This window comes from Callorhinus ursinus, unplaced genomic scaffold (genome assembly GCF_003265705.2).
Source record: "Callorhinus ursinus isolate GAN/ISIS: 27379988/994484 unplaced genomic scaffold, GSC_fseal_2.0 scaffold4, whole genome shotgun sequence".
Classification (NCBI taxonomy): Eukaryota; Metazoa; Chordata; class Mammalia; order Carnivora; family Otariidae; genus Callorhinus; species Callorhinus ursinus.
The window spans coordinates 72,142,683-72,159,022 of record NW_027397066.1 but is presented as its reverse complement, the minus strand read 5'-3'; the positions used below and the strand labels follow the sequence as shown (position 1 = coordinate 72,159,022).

At 36.1% G+C, this 16,340-nt stretch overlaps 1 protein-coding gene across 9 annotated transcripts in view; it reads left to right on the top strand.

Annotated features, from left to right (window-relative positions):
* The window catches only part of FAM13A (family with sequence similarity 13 member A), a 368,559-nt gene that overhangs the window by 186,407 nt on the left and 165,812 nt on the right, over positions 1-16,340 (top strand). For all 9 annotated transcript variants that reach the window (XM_073891947.1, XM_073891949.1, XM_073891945.1 and 6 more), the window contains one exon: positions 6,525-6,611. In XM_073891947.1, coding sequence (XP_073748048.1) covers positions 6,525-6,611 — 87 coding nt within the window. The remainder of the gene's footprint in view (positions 1-6,524; positions 6,612-16,340) is intronic.

Genomic DNA, 16,340 nt, shown 5'->3' with positions numbered 1-16,340 from the left:
TGGAAGGTATAATGATTGAAATAATTTAAGTGAACAGTGATGGTTAGGACTGGGGTGGCTTTGTGCATGCAAATGAATAAATCCCAGTTTATTTTGGAGGTAGTACTGACTGCACTTGATGGTGGGTTTGATGTGGGCAGGAAAGGGAAGAATTAAGGTAGATTAAGACATTGGGTTGAGCAACTGTGTGCCATCTGTTAATCAGGGGAAGACTCAAGGACTGACAGATTTTTTTTTTTTGCTGATAAAGTATAAGCTCAGGTTTGGACATACTAAGTTTAGAAGCTTATTAGACAGCCAAGGAGAGTTGCCAAGTAGGCAGTTAGATAAAAGTGATGTGAACTCAGGAGAAACATCAAAGACAAGTGGAATTTGGGAGTCATTAGTGTGTTGGTTGATTTAAAAGCCATGAAAGTGATTGAAATCACTGTACTATTTGGGAAAGGAAGACTAATTTATATCAACTCTTGAGTCATTCCAACTTCAGCCATTTATTCAACATGTATTTATTGAGCTCTTACTCTACTAGGCACTTTTCTATGGCATTGTAGTCACAGTAGTGAGTAAAGGAAACCATTTATTTGCTTTCATAGAACTTCCATGTAGCTAATGATACAGACAATAAGCCAATAAGCAATAGATACGTAACTTGATTGTATATATAGTGGAGAAGCAGCAACGAAGGAGACTATATAGAGTTGGTCAGTGAGATAGGAATTTTTTTTTTCCTACCAGTGATGTCCTGGCAGCTAATGGAAGAGAGTAGTTCAAGAATAACTAGTTACCTGGATCAGATGTTGCTAAGAACCTGAGTAAGACAGAGACTAAGCTGGGGCAGTTTCATCACTTTCTGCGGAGTGGTGATAAGAAACAAAACAAAACAGATTTGAGGGCTTTGAAAATAAAGAAGTAGAGATAGTGATGACAGCTGTTTTGAAGGAGTTAGCTATAAAGGAAAGCCAAGAAATGGTCCATAACTAGTGGGAGAAATGAGATTAAGGAAGTTTTGTTTTAAAAACAAACCAAAAAGATACAATTCCAGAGCACACTTGTGATTAATGGGAACCATCTAGTAGAGAGGGAATGAGGGGATAATTGAGGGAGGGAAATCCTTGAGAAAATAAGAGGAGATAAGATCCCCAGGAGTGGGGAGTGTGTGGAGAGAATGGCTGATAGGACCAGCATCTTCTCTTTCATTGTAACTGGAGGGAAGGCAGAAAGGATGGGATGTTTGCAGCTTTGATGGTGAGGCAGTGAGTAGCATCTATTCCAGTCTTCTGTTTTCCCAATGAGCTATGAAGTGAGAATGGATGGAAAGAGGTTTGAGAAAAGAGAAGACATGAAATGTCATGTTGGAGGGCGGAAAGTCGAGTTACTAAAGAAGTATAACAGAACTGCCATGCATTAGAGAGGACTCACTCAAGATTGATGATAATAAATTTAACATAAAACAGTCAACTAATTCTATACTTTTCCCCCAACCACTTTCATTTGCTTAATTCTTAGCACAGAGAAGGCATATAGCTAGATTTGTCCAAGGTTGTACTTTTTCCAGATGAATACAATGATTAGAAACAGGATGAAGAAAATTAAGTGTATTAGCAAAGGAATGAAGAATCATGAAATGTAAGCTGATTAAGGAGAGAACTGAAAACAGGAAGAATGCCCAGGGTATTGTGAAAGGTTAGAAAAGGGATATTACTCGATCATTTGGTCTACCCATTCACTTAAGCAGTTGAGCCCCTACTAGGTTCTAGTAGGGGCTCATGGTTCTAGCCCTGTGGATCTATGCATAAGGAGGACTGACCCAGTCCTCTCACAGAAGAGGGTGAGATGGACAAAGAATGAGAACCTATATTTTCTTTTAATTTTTTTTCTTAGTATGGTTGACCCACAATGTTAGTTTCAAGTATACAACATAGTGATTCAACAAGTTTATACACTATGCTATGTTCACCACAACTGTGGCTACCGCGTGTCCTCATACAACACTATTACAGTGTCACTGACTATATTCCTTATGCTGAGACTTTTACTCCCATTCATTCCATAACCAGAAGCCTGTATCTCTCACGCCCCTTCCCCTATTTCGCCCACCCACATACTCCCTCCCCTACACCAACCATCAGTTTTAGAATCAGTAAGTTTTAAAGTCATATTTTGCTGATGACTATGAAGAAATATAGAGAAGGGAGAGAGAGCGCATTAAGTGGGAGGGAGAGCAGTGGCAATTTAGTTAAGGTGTTCCAGGAGGGGAATCCTCTTTCGTGAAATTGAACAAAGACCTGGATGAAATAAGGAACAAGCCTGTGAATGACTGTGGGAGTAGTGTGCTCCGCTGAAGAAACAGTGAGTACTTGTCCATTTTTTCATGTCATTAGTAGTTGAATAGTAAGGCCAACAAAGCTGTGATAAAGTATTTTTTCCATCCCTATTGTATTTTTAAATGGTGTTTTCAGGATACCAAGGTGACACAGCTGGTTTAAACAATTGGTTATTGCACAAAAGTCATTAGAGTGAGCAATCAATTAAGTCATTTAAGCAGATGAAATGTTTAAATATAAATATACCCTGTAATCGGGTCTGATGTGTTCATCATTACCTTCTCCAATGACTAGCATTGGAATGCCACACATGATAGGGTTCAGTTAATATTTGTTGAGTGAATTTTTATGCCCACATACACTTTAATACTTAACAAACACAAATCATTCCCCCTTCAAACCTTTTCAAAGAAGTTCAAAAGGAGGAGTTCAAGCAAACTCAAGGTCTCTTCCTTTGTCCTCGGAGTGTGGGGGTTTAAATGACTTACTAAAAAAAAATTAGATATTATTCACATGCCATAAGATAAACCTGCTTAAAATATACAATTTATTGTTTTTTAGAATGTTCACAAAGGGGGTGCTTGGGTGGCTCAGTCGTTAAGCATCTGCCTTTGGCTCAGGTCATGATCTCAGGGTCCTGGGATGGAGCCCCGTGTCAGGCTCCCCGCTCGGCGGGAAGCCTGCTTCTCCCTCTCCCACTCCCCCTGCTTGTGTTCCGTCTCTCTCTCTGTCTCTCTCTGTCAAATAAATAAATAAAATCTTAAAAAAAAAAAGAATGTTCACAAAATTATGCAACCATTACCTAATTCCAGAACATTTTTATCACCTGAAAAAAAAAAACCCATATGGACTAGACCCATTAGGAATCCCTCTCCTCCCTCTAGCCTCTAGCCACCACTCTGTCACTATTTGCCTTATTCCAGACATTCAGTATATACGTGGATTCATACAACATGTCTCTGTATGTTTGGCTTTTTTCACTTAGCGTAATGTTTTCAAAGTTAATCTATGTTTAGCAGGCATCCATACTTCAGTCCTCTTTATAGCTGAGTAATATTCCATTGTGAGTTATATCATATTTTCTTTATACATTCATTGTTTTATAGACATTTGGGTTGTTCCCACCTTTTGGCTATTATAAATAATGCTGCTATGACTATTTGTCTACAAGTTTTTGTTTGGACCTTTGTTTTTAATTCTCTTAAGTATATACCCACCAGTGTAAATGGCTTTATAAAGGTATAACTGTAAAAAAGTTTTATCTTGAAAATGTTTCTCACTGGGGCACCTGTGTGGCTCAGATGGTTAAGTGTCTGCCTTCGGCTCAGGTCATGATCCCAGGGTCCTGGAATCGAGTCCCACATCAGGCTCCCTGCCTCTTGGGAGCCTGCTTCTCCCTCTGCGCCTCTCTCTCTCTGTCTCTCTGTCTCTCATGAATAAATAAATAAAATCTTAAAAAAAAAATGTTTCTCACTTAACTCCGTAATATATCTGTCTTAAACAAATACAGGAAATTATTTCCAGTTACTTATTTAAGCTACTAGTGGAATGTATTAATTTTTCTCCAGAAATTTGAGTAACATTAGCCCTGCAGGAGATGTTCCCTCTGTGGCCCCGGAGCCTCCTGGGTGGACGCCAGCACTTTGCAGCAGTCTCGTGGGGCATTGGGAATGCAACTCTGAACAGGTCGTGGGTTACCTTTTTGTCAACAAATATTGCTTCTTCTTGAAAGAATCCGAAAATCTTGAAATTTAAGACCCAGAAAAGTTTCTTGGAGCTCACCTAATCCAGTGCCTTTGTTTTAGAAATCCTTGAACCAAGGGATGTCCAAAAGGTTAAAATGCCTACCTGAGTTCTATAGCTGGTTGGTTAGAGAACCAGGATGAGAAGTCAGATCTCTTGGCTGCCACTTCAGTGCCCTGACTACTAAATTTTACTTAATCTCTGTTGTCGGAATGTAACGTCCTAAAACAAAAATTAAACATAATTCATCTAAGTGGCATTTTCAGATAAAAATTTTCAGAAAAGGTTTTCAAAGTTTTATGGGGAAAAGCTATCAGCCTTGTACTCATTGATTCACAGGGACAGGGTGGGGAGTTAAGAGTAATAAAGAAACACTGTCCCTTTTAGCCTATGCATAAGGAAGAAAGAATTGTAGGCATTTGTAAACACTCAGACAATCATAAACAAAGGTCAGAGATTCCTATTGGTTTCCCTTAAGAGTCAGCCTTTTTTCTTCTCATCACATTCTAACATTTACATCCCAGTAGTTTTAACAGGGGGTATAAGGATTAAGCATAATTATATTATCCAGCGTAGTCAAATTACGCAATAGATTATACAGTTAATCACTTGGATCTCCTAAATGTCATGCTGGATATAGTTTATCCCTCTCACAGTGAGTCAGAAGTGGGAATGGGTTCATTCACTATTTCCAGTAAGCAGCTTACCGCCGGCAGGTGTTGTGACTTGTGGGAAAGGGTAGGACTGGAATGCAGGCTTATTTGGAGAGCTCAGAAATGTACCCTTGGGTCCTTCCATACAGCTGTACGTGAGGCCACAGGCAGCTGGGAGTGTTGGCAGTCCCACAGCTACCCCCAGCTTAGAGGAGGCTCTTGATCCCCTCCGAGTCTGGTCACATTTCTCCCTAGCACAAAGCTGGGAACAGGTGCGACATACAGCCTTATGGTCCAGGCAGGGGTCTCAGCTCTGCCACTCTCTGTGTGATCTTGGGTGCATCATCTCAGATGTCCTCAAGTCCCCCATCTGTAAAATTAGAGGAGCGGGGCAGACTAGCTGATTTTTAAAAACTCTTTTGGCTTTAAAATGTTATGGCTCTACAACCTAATGGCTTAAGATGTCAAGTGTATTGGATATTGGAGATCTCATTTAAAGGTGATATGAGTTCATAAGTTTACACAGAGCTATCTTTGAGTCCCGTGTGATGTTGGGCAAGTTACTTCTGTAGATTTTATGTTATCCTTAAAAGGGGAATGAATGATGATAATAGTACCTAATCCTAATAGGGTTATGGAGGGGGCAAAAATGGCATTAATGCAAAGACTTTAGCATAGTGCCTCATACATCCCAAGATTCAGTAAGTATTTTTTGGTAGCAAGTAGTAGTAGTATTTTCTTTAGGGACATTTTATCCTAATAATATACTGTTCTCTTTAGAAATAAAAAAATTTCAGCAAAATTTAGTAATAATGTAAAGTATTTGACTAAAATATTGTTTAAAAGACTATAATTAATTAACCCTTAGGTAAATGGGGGGGGGAATCCATGATTTAGATAATGGAGTGATGGATGGTGGACAGCTTCACTGTAGTAGATAAAAAATAAGGGAAGAAATATGATACAGAGGTCAAGGTTATAGAGCAAGTGAAAGAAATTGAACTTACTTTCTCCATAGTTTTATTGTTGTCTGTAATCTTCCTTATATATATTTATCTCTCTTAACTTGGCAATGAAATCACTTATGGAAAATTTATCCAAATTAGTGGCTATTGATAAGTGAGGCCCTACATTGTATTTTAAAAAATGAGATTATTATTGTTTTTATTTATCATGTAAAAAGAAATAGTAAATCCAATTCCATGTGAGCTGCCGCCTTGTAATTTCTGCTAGCTTTGCAAGTGCTATTTTGGTGTGAACCAAGGACTTAGAAGCTTAGTAATTTTGGAAACAAATACTCAGATATCTTTCCTCAGGATGTTTGTATGAAACTATCACTATTCAATAGTGGTTTGCTAAAGTATTTGAAGGAATTTGTTTAAGAAAAAGTATTTACATAATCAGAACCCATTTGTAAAAAGTGGTAGGAAAAGAAACTCTAAGTTTGGTGGTTGATATCTTGGAGAATTAACTACCTAAATCTCCAAAGAAGAGGGGGGCTGTCTGTGGATATGTAAGTGACATGAGAGTGCAGATGAGATTCTTAACGGTCATCTCTGAATATATATGTTCTGTGTGTCCCACACCTACTCCATCACCATCTTATCTTACTTCACTGTTGTAGGTGAAAAATAAGAAAGGAAATATTTTGATTCCTCATGACAAATGTCAGTCGTTTCTGATATAAATAGTTCAATCCAGAAATGCCTTGGTCTCCCATAAAAATTGCTTTTTACTGCATTGTAATTTCCAGTTAGGGTAATGTTCTTTGGTTTCTAATATTTCTTTTATACTTCTTTTATAGGAGGCCAGTTGTAAGAACGCGTTACCTAACATCCTTATAACAAAAGACTTAGAAAGAGACATGCAAAAACCATCTCTCAAAACCAGGGTAAGTTGTCTACTCCTTTGGGCTACCATGAGAAACATTTAGCAGGGCTCTTGATGTTCTCATGCTTCCATGCTCTTGTTTCTTGCATTTCCCTCAGCTTTTATCTTTGTTTTTATTTCTGGACCTGGTTGCTTAAAAAGCACTTTTTATTTAGTACATTTAATCCAAAGTGATATTCATCCCCAAATTTTCAAGACAATCCTCTTACTTGACTGATATTTTTTAGTACAGGGTTTTGCTTCTACTAAATCAGAATTGTTTGCCGCCTACATCATAGGAAATAGTCGAATATAGTAGATCTTTCCTTGGTTGCTTTGAGGGGTAAAATACAATGTCCAACTATAATTTCTCTTTTTCAAAATAGAAATCACTTTATTGATTTTTCATAATTATAAAAATACATAATCAATTAAGTAAATTTTAACCAGGAAGAAATAAGATCATATATATGACAGAATAAAGAGTCTAATGTATAAAATTTTGTTTTCCTTATTAAGAAAAATCCAAAATGTACATAATTGTTTTGTCAGTGAAAAGAAAAACCCCTTTAACCCAAAATATGTCATGGAAATTTCTTTTTTTTTTTTTTTTAAGATTTTATTTATTTATTTGACAGAGATAGAGAGCACAAGTAGGCAGAGAGGCAGGCAGAGGGAGAGGGAGAAGCAGGCTCTCCACCGAGCAGGGAGCCCGATGCGGGACTCGATCCTGGGACTCCAGGATCATGACCTGAGCCGAAGGCAGTCGCTTAACCAACTGAGCCACCCAGGCACCCTGTCATGGAAATTTCTTTGATCATTTGTTTGTCCAACCAGAAAAGTTATTGCATTAATTTTAGAGTTCCTTTCCTAATCTTTAATCTTTTAAGTAGAAGTTCTCCTATTTACTTGGTTGGGTATATAGAATATTCCTAACTGGCCACCATGACGTTTATAGAGTTATTGTTTTTCCCCATTCTGGGGGGGTAAAAAAAAAAGTTCAAATTTTCCTGAGTCCATTGTAGGCAAAATTTAAAAGAATTCTAATCTCTGATTTTTAATTGCAAGTTACCATAAAAATAATTCTGTAAAAGGTAAATTAAGTGAAGTATTGAGTTAATTGTTTAGTGTCTTGATTACAGTAAGTCTGGTTTATTTTTTAAAAGAAATAAAAAAACCCTTTTTTACAAAACCTATTCCTTGATTTTTTTTCTGGAAAATTATTCAAACTACCCAGCATGCTTTCCTTTTCAAATACAACCTACTTTTTGTATCTTTTTCTCTGAAATACTTGTGTCTACAAACTTATATATAATTAATTCAAATGTATAATAGAAATTTTGTTGTGAATTAATAATTCATTGTAAAAAAATACACTCGTAAACAAATACCTTGAAAAGGGTAGGATTGGAAGGAAATCATTAAGTAGCATTTACTTATTAATTCCATGTATCAGTGTAACTGCCTTTATGTGAAGAGACCCTAGATGAATCACTTCCTAAATAAAGATAATCTCAAAACCTGTCATAAAAGTTGTTTGACAGGATTGATTTACTCTTATGAAATTAATCCTATTTGGAATTTTTCAGGTAGGTACAGAATCAATAATGTGCATTTATTACCCCCTGTCAGTCTCACTGTATGGTTCCTGAACAAACTAATCCAATAGAGAAATTACTTCATTAGTTAAGCTTTGGTTTTTAATTTAAGCTTCTCGGTGGCCTTACGTAAGCAAGTTTACATTTACATGAGCAAACTAAGCTCTGCTTAGTTTATGGGTGATTAAAATCCTTGTAATTTCAAATCCCAGATAGGAGGCAGAGCATGTGAGCTATAAGAGATTATAAAGCACTAACTCTTTCACCAGGATTTTATCTTAAGATCTTTTTTCCTCCAGATGATCTTTGAAGGCTAAAGCTGAGAACATCTTCAAAATATGGTTGATGTGTCCTTTCTAGAGTGACTGAGCGAGCTATGAGAATGTTGTGTATCCTTGGTATTAATGTTACTCCATTTGGCCTGCTAGCTGTCTTTCTCAGATATCTCTAGTTACAGCTGTATTTGCCTTGGACAGCTAAGTATTTGTGATCCCTATATGGCTAGGGATGTAAAATGGTAATCCAGAAATGGCATATGTCCATTGACTCAGGAGATGTCTCTCTAGTCTAAGCCATCTGTCCCCATCTGTGTTCCCTCTGCCAGTTGTTGTCACTGTTCTTAGGCAATAGGAAGGATTATATTTCTCTTCCTTAGGTAGGAAAGCCACTTCTTGATTTGAGTCCAAACTAAAAAAAAAAAAAAAAGGATACCTCCATTTCACAGTGCCGTGATGCTTCCTGGATGAGCAAGGTCACCAGCCCTGGTAGCTCAAGGACATATTCATATAACCATTTCTTGTCCAATACCAATACTGTGTAGAGGATGTATGCAAACAATTGGAATAGATGATAAAGAAGAGAACATCAGATAGATTTATAAAGAGGTATAGAACATAGAAAGGCACAGCTCCATATGACCTAATACACTTAAGACTGGAGAAGACAGTCTTGTTTCTACCAAATACAGGTGCTTTAAACAAGTGTCACAACCCATATTCATTGATCACAGTATAAACCCGGAATAGGATTCAGGGAACTAAGGGTAGACAGTTATTTTCCTTCTCTCTTTCTTCCGTTGGGGCATGCTCTGGACTTCCCAGTGTAGTCCCTGTGTTCTTGACCTCAGCAAAAAATTCAAGGTCAGGTCATTGTATGAGAGTGAATATCAGATTCACTCAGTGCTAGGATGAAGGTATAAAATAAAAGGTTACTTGTTTTCCTTCCTGGCTTTTATCAGTGGATAAAACTGTGCTGATAAAAATTTAAATTACAAGCACATAATAGTTTGTTAGTCATTGGATTCTCTTAACATTTTATAGAAGTTTCCTTTATTTTTTTTAATTTTTTAAAAGATTTTATTTATTAAGATTTTATTTATTTATTTGAGAGAGACAGAGAGAGAGAACAAGCAGGGGAGCTGCAGGCAGAGGGAGAGGGAGAAGCAGGCTCCCCGCTGAGCAGGGAGCCGATGCGGGGCCCGATCCCAAGATCTTGGGATCATGACTTGAGCCAAAGGCAGATGCTTAACCAACTGAGCCACCCAGGCACCCCCAAGATTTTATTTATTTATTTGACACAGGGAGACAGCGAGAGAGGGAACACAAGCAGGGGGAGTGGGAGAGGGAGAAGCAGGCTTCCCGCCGAGCAGGGAGCCCGATGTGGGGCTCGATCCCAGGACCCTGGGATCATGACCCGAGCCGAAGGCAGACACTTAACAACTGAGGCGCCCCTAGAGGTTTCCTTTAATATGCAAAGTTATATTAACTATAAAATGTGTGATAAGGATAATGCAGTTATCAAATACACTGTTTTGTAATAGAAGCAACTGTTAAATTATTTTTCTTTCAAAGGTTAATGGTTTCATGGATCATGAATTGTTTATGGAGATTTTCCTCAATAATGAGAATAGGTGGGGCGCCTGGGTGGCTCAGTTGTTAAGCGTCTGCCTTCGGCTCAGGTCATGATCCCGGGGTCCTGGGATGGAGCCCCGCAACGGGCTCCCTGCTCCGCGGGAAGCCTGCTTCTCCCTCTCCCACTCCCCCTGCTTGTGTTCCCTCTCTTGCTGTGTCTCTCTCTGTCAAATAAATAAATCTTTAAAAAATAATAATAATGAGAATAGTTGTTCCAGTTCTATGTTCTTTAAATGTTTTTTAAAATGCCTATGTCTGTTAACAAAGTAAACTAAAAATTTTAAATAATGTAGGGTTTTGAGAAAATTTAGTGGCAGTATAATTTTCAGTAAGCAAATTAATAGAAAGAGTAATAAGCATTAAATTTTACCAAGCTTCTAAGTTATTTTTAAAATATTACTAATGGGGGGCGCCTGGGTGACTCAGTCGTTAAGCGTCTGCCTTTGGCTCAGGTCATGATCTCAGGGTCCTGGGATCGAGCCCCGCATCGGGCTCCCTGCTCCGTGGGAAGCCTGCTTCTCCCTCTCCCACTCCCCCTACTTGTGTTCCCCTTCTCGCTGTGTCTCTCTCTGTCAAATAAATAAATAAAATCTTTTCAAAAAATAAATAAAATATTGTTAATGGACATGCATATATTTTACATTGCTTTAATTAGTGTATGCATTCTAATTCATGTTCTCTTTCTTCAGTTAACATTATTTCTACTATGCATTTCCATGCATCAAGCTAGTTTGCATCCTTATTTTTCTAATAAAAGTAATAGTAGAAGTAATAGTGATATGTATTGCTAACATTGATCAAGTGCCAGACACTATGTTAATTACTTAATGTAGATCTTTTTTTTCTGTTCAATATGCTCTATCAATATTCGCTTTCAGTAAGAATATATGACAGTTTATTTAGGTATCATTCCATGTTTTTCCAATATTTAGGTTATCTTCAATATTTAGATCATTTCCAATATTTTGTTATTACAAACATTTTAAGTAAATAATTTTCACATGACACCTTTTATGCACACGTGGGAAGTACGGTCATAAATATGTACATCTTTAACTTGTCTCAACTTTGCAAATACTTTAAGATGTACCAGTTTACATGCTTAACAGCTGCAGATGATTGTTTCCATTTTTCACATCCTCACCAACCCTTGTTAATATCGGAGTTCTTGTTTCCCCAGTCTAATGAGTGTGAGATGTATCTTGTTGTTGCCTTAATTTGGATTTCTCTAACTTCTAGTTGTGTCAGAGACATTTATTATTCACTGAATACCCATGTGTTTCTCCAATGTTTCCCAGCCCCATTGCAATTAGCTGAGGTCAGCCAATGGCTTCTGGCCAGTAGGCTGTGAGCAGAAATGACAAGTGTGCCTTCAAGGGCAGAGAATTCAAAAATTGTGCATAATTCTCTAGCCCTTTCTTACAGTATGGCAACTAGATAGTGGAGCATGGGCCCTTTAATGGCTTTTATGAAGTGGAGAGCCTCCTGTCAAATTGCACTGGATTTGTGTAATGACTGAGAAATAAACCTGTTTTATTAAGCCACTCAGATTTCTGGGTTAATTTGTACCTTTGCTATAATGTAGTCTATCCTGATTAATTTTTTGGGACAGCTTTTCATGTGTTCATTAAGCATTGGTCATATCTGTGATCATTAATCTGTGTACTACTTTCTCCTGTCGTTGCCAATTTTATTATTGGGTTGTTTGCTTTTTTCTGAGTAATCTGTATGAGTTTGTTACCTGTAGTCAGTTATATGTGTCTCAAATACTTTCTCCCAATTTTTTAGTTTTCTTGTTATACTGAATATGGCACCTTTTAATGTATAAAAGCTTTTTATTTTAATGTCAAATTAATTAGTGTTTAGTTTTTGTGTTTTTTACATCTTGTTTGAGAAATCCTCACATATTTTGAGGTCATTAAGAAAGTCTTTTTTATTGTTTTCCAGAGGTTTTAAATTTTGCTTAGCATATATGTTGGTCTTAATCCATCTGAAGTTGAATTCTGTGTAAAGCATAAAGTAGGAATCTGATTTTATATATAAAAAAATCAATCAACTTAGCATATTTGTTCAATAGTTCATCTTTTCCCCACTTTTTGAAATTTCCTTTCTATTATATGTCAAATGTTTTATGTGTGTTTTGGGGCTGTGTTATTAGTTGCTCTATTTGTTTATCTCATGTCATTACCACAGTATTCTTATTAGTGATATCTGGGAGAACAAGTTTCTTCAATTTGTTTCCCTTCTTGAAAATTATTTTTGGTCTATTGCTTTTGCAGTTGAATATTGTCAAGTTTCATGAGAAATTTTAGTTAGAATTTAAACTGAATTGAGGCGCCTGGGTGGCTCAGTCATTAAGTGTCTGCCTTCGGCTCAGGTCATGATCCCAGGGTTCTGGGATCGAGCCCCGCATAGGACTCCCTGCTCGGTGGAGAGCTTGTTTCTCCCTCTCCCACTCCCACTGCTTGTGTTTCCTCGCTCACTGTGTCTCTCTCTATCAAATAAATAAAATCTTTAAAAAAAATTTTTTTTAAACTGAATTGATAGAGCCATTTCATGAGAATTGGTATTCCATTCATGACCAGCATGGAACTCTCCACTTGCTCATGACCTCTTTAATGTCTTTTAATTTTTTTTTAAATGTAATTTTCTTCTTAAATGTCCTAGGTAGCCCACATTTTGTAGATATTATAAGTGAAATACTTATGATGTCTTCAAACTTTGTTGCTGATATTTAATGTTGTAACTAATTTTTATTGTTGTCTTTTATATTTAGAAGCCTTGCCAAATTCTCATTAGTTCTAATATTTTGTTGATCACTTCTCTTTGATTTCCTTTGTAGACAGTCAGTCATATCATCTGGAAATAATGAGCCTGTTTACTTTTTTGCATGCCTTTAATTATTTAATTTCTTTTTTCTTGTACTATGTTCTGAAGGTTAAATAGAAATGGCAATAGCATGCCTTCTTGAATTCCTTCCGGATTTTAAGGGGAAGTTTCTACATTTGACTTTTAAGTATCATCATGGCATATTTCTTTGTCTTACTTTTTTTTGTAATTTTTTCACAAAGCCAGGCACATAACAGACCTTCAATAAAGACTTGAAAATGAACAAATTAATTGCTTTTGTTTCATCTGAGAGTAGTTAGTGTCAGCATGTTTTCATTATAGGTCTTTCTTCACATATACACTTAATTAGGTTTATAATATTTGCTGTGTTTGTTAGATAGGCTCTGTAAGCTTAAGGAGGTTCCCTTCTATTTATAGTTTGTTTAGAATCTTTATCTTATGTGAAAGTTAAATTTTAGCAAATGTTTTCTTTTGTGTCTATAAAGATAATTGCATGGTTTTTCCCATTTATTCTTTTCTTGTGGGGGGAGATATACTGAAAATTTTTCTAAACTTAAACTGATCATGCGTCACTGGAACAAATCAGTTCTGAGGCTGATCTTGGTACCAGTTCTTTTTAAACATTTTTTTTTTTAAGATTTTATTTCTTTACTTAAGAGAGAGTGTGAGAGAGAGAGAGATCACGAGCAAGGAGGAGGGATAGAGGGAGAAGCAGACTCCCCGCTGAGCAGGAATCCTAATGGGGGGGCTCCATCCCAGGACCCTGGGATCATGACCAGAGCCGAAGACAGACGCTTAACTGACAGCCACCCAGGTGCCCTTGGTACATATTTTTACATACCTTGCAAGTTTTGGATAGCTGCTCTTTTGTTTAGTATTTTTGCATCTATATTTTATCTGCTTTTGGTGTAAAGGTTTTACTCTTCTAACAAAATGAGGGGGGGAGGAGAGTCTTTTCTAATCTCTGAAATAGTTAAGATCAGGATTATCAATCCTTCAATATTTGGCAGAATGTATCTATAAAACTGGGCCTGGTGAGATTTATTGGTTCATTTAATTTTTTAAATTTTATTTAATTTTTAATTTAAATATTGTTTTTAAAATTTGTTTTGGCAAGTTGATTTTTAACTACTGATTCAGTATCTTTAATGCTCCTATTCATGTTTTCTGTTTTTTCTGAATTAGTTTTGATGTTATATTTTCTGGAATATTACTATTTTACCTAAATTTACCAGCATAAAGTATTTCAGTGTTTCCTCTGACTTTTAAAATCTTTATTTTATCTGTAGTTATAAACTTTTTTTCATGTCTAATTTATCTTTTGGGACCTTTTTTCCTGTTTGCTCTTGATAGGCTTGCCAGAGACTTTATTAGTCTTTGCAACAAACCAGATTTTAGTTTTGTTGATCCTCTGTTGTATCATTATTTTCTATTTCATTAATCTCTTATTTTTCCTTCCTTTCTTCTTTGTATCTATTATTCGTAAGGTAGATCTTTTTTTCTAATGTCTGTCAACTTTTCCTCCATAACCATATATTGTAAATATGTTTTTTGCGTGGTTTGATACTGAAGCTTGATGATCTGTTCTTTTGAGTGTATTTGCTCTGTTTACTGAAAGCCTTCTTTGATGTGTTGAGTGTCCTTTATTATATTCGAGAACTCTTTTCTAGGATCATGTCATTTCCTTCCTTCCTTTTTGTGTGTTTTGTTTTGTTTTGTTTTTTGGTAATATTTTCCCAATGCCAGACACGTAGTGAACCATTGATAAATACTTGAGAATGAACAAATGAATTAATCAATTTTTTCTCTTACTCTATATGAAAGCAATGAGTGTGTGTGTGGTTATGGGAAATTTGCTTTTGTAAGAAACTAGTCAAATTTAGTACATTTTTTCATTTGGAATGGGTTCAATAACCATTAAACACATAATTATATCTGGAATTTAAGACTTTGAGTTTTTTATGTATCTTTTCCTGATTTAATCTCTCTTGAGCTTTTCTTAAAATAATTTTCCATCTGCTTTTTCTGCTCCCATATGTTTGTATGTATGAATATATGTTTATTTTACTAGATAGAAAATGCTTTGCATCTTGCCATCTCCCTGATAGGTGTTGGATGATAACATTCTCTGTTTATTTTTTGCCTCTTCCATTATCTTAGGAAATCACTTTGCAAAGCTATCCCTTCAGTGCCCAGCAGCATGAGAGTTAACAAAATAAATAATTTTGTTCATTTATCATTAGAGTTATATCTATGATTAAATCTTTTATTTATTATAAGCATATTCTTTATTTGATTTCCTAAGTCACCACTGAACTATTTGAAGAATTCTTGGAATCTCTTTAGAATTAATGACCAGTAGATTTCAATTATTTGGATCATATTTTTTTTTGTGTTTTGTGATATTTTATTTTATATATATATATATATATGCATATATATATAGAAAATCAAGTGTATATATATAATCATTGTACATTATATATATCATTATATAATCAAAAATATATACTTTATATATATAATCAAGTAAGAATATAATACAGGATTAAATACTTATTTTAAATAATAATGCAAAATATGGTGTATCTGGGTGTACCTACCTTATCTCTCAATCCAGTAATTTGGCTCACTTAACTCCTCTTTCCAGATACTATACACAATTGTAATTATAGGCCAAAGAAAAGAAACACCTTATGAGAATATCTGTAGATTAGCACTCCCATGGAATCTACTATATAGCCAGCCTGGTCTCATAGTCCTGAGTACCCAACTTGCTAAGACTGGCTTTACACACCTGATCCCTGACCTTCTTCTCCAGCCTGAAACATCTCCTCTTGCTTATCTGCCCTGCTTTGATAAACACCCTGAAGTGTTGGCTACTTCATCATTACATTCTGTGCCAGGTGATAAGGATACAAATTTGAAAAGCCATTGTCTCCTACCTGAAGGAACTAGGTTGGAGACTAGACATGCATACAAAACATAACATGTGCTAGAATGACTTTCGGATCTCAGATCAGCCTTTGGGTTCACCATCCTCTTTTGCAAACAATCAAGGTTTAGCCTGGTTTCTTTGATTTTTCACTGACCCTAAAGATCTCACTGGCCTTTTTGTTCCATTTTTCCCATTTGCCTGATTCTACAATTATGACCAAAGTCTAATTGAAGTTATTAATGCTACCTGCTATAACAAAAATCCCTATAACCACTGGATTTATTTTAAAAAGTTTATTTCCCACTCCAGTCATTGTCTGATGGAGGTAGGGAGGAATTTGTAAGCAGCAAGCCTCAAAGCAGTGATTCATATCACACACAGGCTGCTTCCGTCCTTCAGCTATGTCTTCTAAAGAGTGTTTGGTTCTAATATCGGCAGTGAACAAAGAAAAGAAG